The sequence below is a fragment of the Lactuca serriola genome, chromosome 7 (genome assembly GCF_051521515.1).
Source record: "Lactuca serriola cultivar US96UC23 chromosome 7, Lser_US96UC23_V15, whole genome shotgun sequence".
Lineage (NCBI taxonomy): Eukaryota > Viridiplantae > Streptophyta > Magnoliopsida > Asterales > Asteraceae > Lactuca > Lactuca serriola.
Window position 1 is genome coordinate 184700390 of NC_136414.1, and position 4936 is coordinate 184705325.

At 36.0% G+C, this 4936-nt stretch overlaps 1 protein-coding gene across 1 annotated transcript; it reads right to left on the reverse strand.

Moving 5' to 3' along the window:
* Positions 1-1690: 1690 nt before the first annotated feature.
* On the reverse strand, positions 1691-3651 carry LOC145062715 (basic leucine zipper 34-like). Its single transcript, XM_079010304.1, has 4 exons — positions 2790-3651; positions 2607-2697; positions 2323-2449; positions 1691-2220 (listed from the first exon to the last, which is right to left on the reverse strand). The coding sequence occupies exons 1-4, from the start codon at positions 3353-3355 to the stop codon at positions 2036-2038; spliced, it is 969 nt and encodes a 322-aa protein (XP_078866430.1). The 5' UTR covers positions 3356-3651; the 3' UTR covers positions 1691-2035.
* Between the last annotated feature and the right edge of the window lie 1285 nt (positions 3652-4936).

The window sequence follows — 4936 nt, forward strand, 5'->3', positions numbered from 1 at the left end:
TTTATTATCTATTTTCACAGATGAATGGGAATTGAAAAAAAAACATGCACCCAAAGAAGAGTGTTTATATGTAGGACATGGGCAAGATGAACGCATGGAGTTGTATGGGATGCTTCGTTATGGCACATGCATGAGGTACTTAACAGATCCTAGAGCGTGAGAGTGATAAAACAAAATAGATTTTGTCTTTGATTTTTAATTGAATCATCAATTGATTAATTATGCATTTGTTCATGTTTGTAAAATTTTCTTTTGTAACAAAGGTTTCAAAGTAATAAAATACTTGCATATTCTCCAAAACTTCAACATTCATGTGTTTATAACTACATAACTTTTGAATATCTATAACAAAATAATTCATCAACTTACAGTCAATTGTTTAAAAATTGAATCTAAACCATCAACTACAACTTAAAGGTCCTTGATTTTATATGTATCGGAAGAGAAAAAGCTGTGATAATTGACCAACAAAAGTTCGCATATTCGGACCCCGCAACGCGGGGTCCCTCATCTAGTTTTTATAAAAGTTTGTCATTTTTATAAAAGTCAAAAGTGTGGTGAGATTTAAGAAATTGATAAGGTTCAATAACTAATAAAAATATTATTATTTAATATTATTAACACTTTATGATTAAATTGTTTTTCTCAAATTTGTTGTATAAAATATGAACGTTAAATGTGATAACTTCTGTTTTCTTGATGTATGATATTTCTCTGGTAATTAATTGGAGTATCAAGATAAATACTATATCATATGATGTTTGCAACATGTTTATGTCTTTGTGAACATGTAAACCTTGTGTTATGAACATTACCCAATTCCGGTAATATTTGTGTGTTTTATTGAATTACTACATTACCGTAGTTTATTGTTCGCAATTAAAGCATTTATTCGATAATTTATTCAAAATGGGGCATGTAGTGTTATGATATTCAATAATACATTAAGGATGTTACGAAAATCACATTTTGACTTTTTAACCTAATATACGCACAATTGACTTTTGATAACCCTTGTTGACTTTTGTTGACCAAAATTTGACGGATGTCACAATTCGTCCATTAACTTTAGGACATCCTACATTAGCTTCAAGGACGCCGAAGCTTGGAATGCAAACTAATAGCATTGAGATTATGGTACGACATATGTAGACAAGAACTTTGTTTCATTGTTTTGCTCTACAAACCTGCTTAAAAAGGGTCTTCAACCCTCAAACAAGTCATGATTATTATGTTATAATAAAGGTAAATTGCACAAAAAACACTAAATTTTCTTAAAAAATTAAATTTGACACTGTGTTTTTATTTTTCCAATTAAGTGATTGCATACTTTTTTTTAAAGTTACTGCATTTTTTTTTTAATTTTAGCATCTAGAAAATGATACCCTCAAAAAATATCACATAATTATGTCATATTAGTATCACATCATTAAAGACTGATATGTCATCGTACCATGTCAACTGACATCTGAATTAACCAATCAGATGGTTAATATTGGGCAATTTCGAAAATTCAGTATAAAAATGAAATTTTTAAGAAAGCTTTCTTAACTATTTAAAAAAATAACATAATGTCAGTATCCAATTTTATCAAAACTTAATATATTTTTTTTGCAATTTACCCTTCATTTAGGTATTAAAGTAATAACATTTATCTAAGCTAAAACATCAAAATCACATTAGAAACCGGTTACAACCTTAAATCAGACTTTTGATAGCATTAACGGCCCATTTGGGCCCAACTAAGACAAAAATAGTTAAAGAGAAAAATTACAAATAATCACATCAATTACTAAATTACAAAAGTAACCTCCACCTTCTATCCAAACACCCCACACCCTAATTTTGGGTAAAAGAATCTTAAAAAATAAATAGAAAAATAAATTAAATTTAGAATAGGAAAAAAAAGGGAAAGGAAAAATGAAGTGCTGAAGAAGCCATGTTAAATTAAAAAAAGTCACATGCGAATCATGGGACCACTCACACCACCACCAAAAGCAAGGAAACACACCACGTGCATGCATGGGGGCGCAATTTAGCAGATTCTACCTCCTCCCTCCGGCCTCCGTACCACTCCAGTTTCGGCGGCGGAGCCACCGTCGTTCTCGCCAATGGTGGCTCCGTTCACCTCCTCCTCCACTTCCTCCGCCTTCTGCATGTTCTGTTCGTGATGCACTCTCCTTAACCTCTCTATCTCCTTCTTCAATGCTTCTTGGTGAGCTTCATTAACAACGTTTATGAATTATGATCATCATCTTAAATATCTTATTTAATTTCACGAATCAAATTCGTATCCAATTCGACTAACATCAAATTAATTACCATCTTTGAAAATCTTGTCTTGTGCTAAAGCTGCTATTCTTTGCTTAAGTGCGCTGTTATCCACGTTCAAAACCAATCTCTGATGATCCAAAAACGCAACTCGTGGTGATAATGTCGATACTTCCGTCTGAATTAGCAACAAATTGATCATGTATTAGTTACTCTTATACATCAATTTTAATCAAAATCACTTGATTTATGTTTTGTAAGCGAATTGCAAATTCTTCAACGATTTCTTTGAAAATTAATTGAATGATTTCGTGAATTGTGTAAAATCTACAAACCTGTAATGTGGTGACGCTGCGTTCGAGTTCAGAAATGTACTGCAACTTTCTCACTCTTGATCTCTGAGCAGACTGACGATTTGCTAGAATCCTGTTGAAGAGATATATTATGAAGATTAATTACACGTAATTAAGCTGTGTATGAACTTGATTAGCTTAATTATGGACGAGAAATTTGATTACCTTTTCACCCTCTTTGGATCAACAATGGTGGTGCCCTCGCTAGAGAAATTAAAGCAAGGTTTACCGGATTCTGTCTCAGGTTGGCAATCGCCGCCGTCTTCCACCTCTTCAGGTTCATTCTTCGGCTGGTGGTGATGTTGTTGTAATTGCTCCGGTGGCGGAGTTGGTTTCGCGTCGTCCTTATCACTGTTTTGATCCGATGGCGTAGACGGATTAGATGACGTCGACCTCGTCGACGGTAGATTCGCTGCGACGTCTTCGTCGGGAAACATGGAGCTAAACTGCTCATCGTCCAAACGTTCAAACCCATTGTTGTTAGAGCAAGGCATCAAGGAATTATTAATTCCATTGGAATTACGACACTCCTCGATGAACGGCGACTCAATGAAAGCTATTGGATCGCTGACAGATCTCCGATGTGAGTTCCTCCTCGCTGCCGAGAAATCAAGGAATTCGTCCACCCAATTCGGTGGCTGAGCTGCGGAAGACGGCACCGACATCATCTGGTACGCAAACGACGGCCAATTTTGCGCCATTGTTGGCACTTTTGGCGGCAATTGTGCCATATATATAGAAACTTACAAAAACCAAAATTCCACGAAACTAGATCCAAAATTCAGCAAGCTGAACGATCAGATCACGATTCACGATGAACGTAGCAATGAAGGAAGAAGTACACATATATATACCTACAATCAAAATTCTGCAATTACGTGTAGAAATGTAGAGGGTTTCTTCTGGTTTTGGTGGGAAGGAGGAGGGAGGTGGTGGGTCACATGGAGGAGGATCATGACAGCTAGCAACAGGCTGTGACACAACGGTTTCACTGGGAAAAAGATTACAAGGGTAGTTAATTTAATAACCGGCAGAAATTAGAATCAGCCCACCACGTGCCGGTGTAATTGAGCTTCCTCCATTCTTAAATCCTACACAAAATTGCAAGAATGGTCCCTGTGGTATGTCAAAACTAACAACTTTAGTCTAAAATAGGTTTGGCTCGCAAGGATGGTCCAATAGTTTCGTTTTGTTGCGAGTTTAGTCCAAAAATTATAAAACTTTTTATAATGACGGATTTGCCCTTGGTATTTTCCCTTTTTTTAATTTTTTATTAGAAATAAAAAAAAGAAAAAAAAAGAAAATTTCTCTCTCTCTCTCTCTCTCTCTCTCTATATATATATATATATATATATATATATATATATATATATATATATATATATATATATATATACACAAAACACATCTTATTCATTCTGAGAATAGGGTTTCGGTAAAGAGGGCGAATGAGGCTTCTCGTGAAGATGTTTCCGGTGAAGATGCTTCAGGCCAAGGTGCTTCCGGTGAAAAGGGTTCCGTTAACCGAGGCTTCTAGCGGATTATCGTCATCGCTGCTATCCTTCTTCCCAAACGTTGATGGTTGTGAGGGTTTTCAGATCTGGTTCAATGTTGTTTTATCGTGGCGGCAAGATTAGGGTTTTGTTGGTTCGTGCTTATTTTCCTCCGATTGATACAATGGCGACTAGATTAGGTTTTACGGTAGCGGTTTTAATAGGGTTCTTATACCCAAATTTTTGCGAAGCCTGAGGTGTAACTGCCACCGTCACCTCCATACAGGCGATGATTCCGTGTATGTGGTGTCTTTGGCTCCAGTGACGTTTCAGGCAACGTTGAAGCCAAAACGGAAATGAGAAGGGTTTTTTTTGGAGGTGAAATTCTACTAAAACAAGATCAGGTGCAGCTCTGCTTGTAATCATCTCATGTATTCCACACTCCAATTAATTGTTCTTGTGGGTTTAAAAATCTAGTTGTTCTTGATTTTAAAGTTGCAGATCAAGAAAAAATATGTTTGAATTCATCATACGGTGGTGGTAGTTCTTGAGTTTCATTTTGAAATTGTAGATACAAATTTAACGATGGTGGTGGAAAAAATATGTTTGAATTCATCGGATGGTTGGTGGTGACCGGCGGTCATAGTAGCAATGGCTATTGTTGGTGACCAACAGTGATGATAGCGGTAGTGCTCGTGACAGACGGTGGTGGTGATAACATATCAATAGTTGTATGCTAGAGAGGGTGGAGGGGTGGGGTAGGGATAGTGGTAGTATTATTTTGGTTTAATTATGTAAATTGTAAAATGGACCATTCTT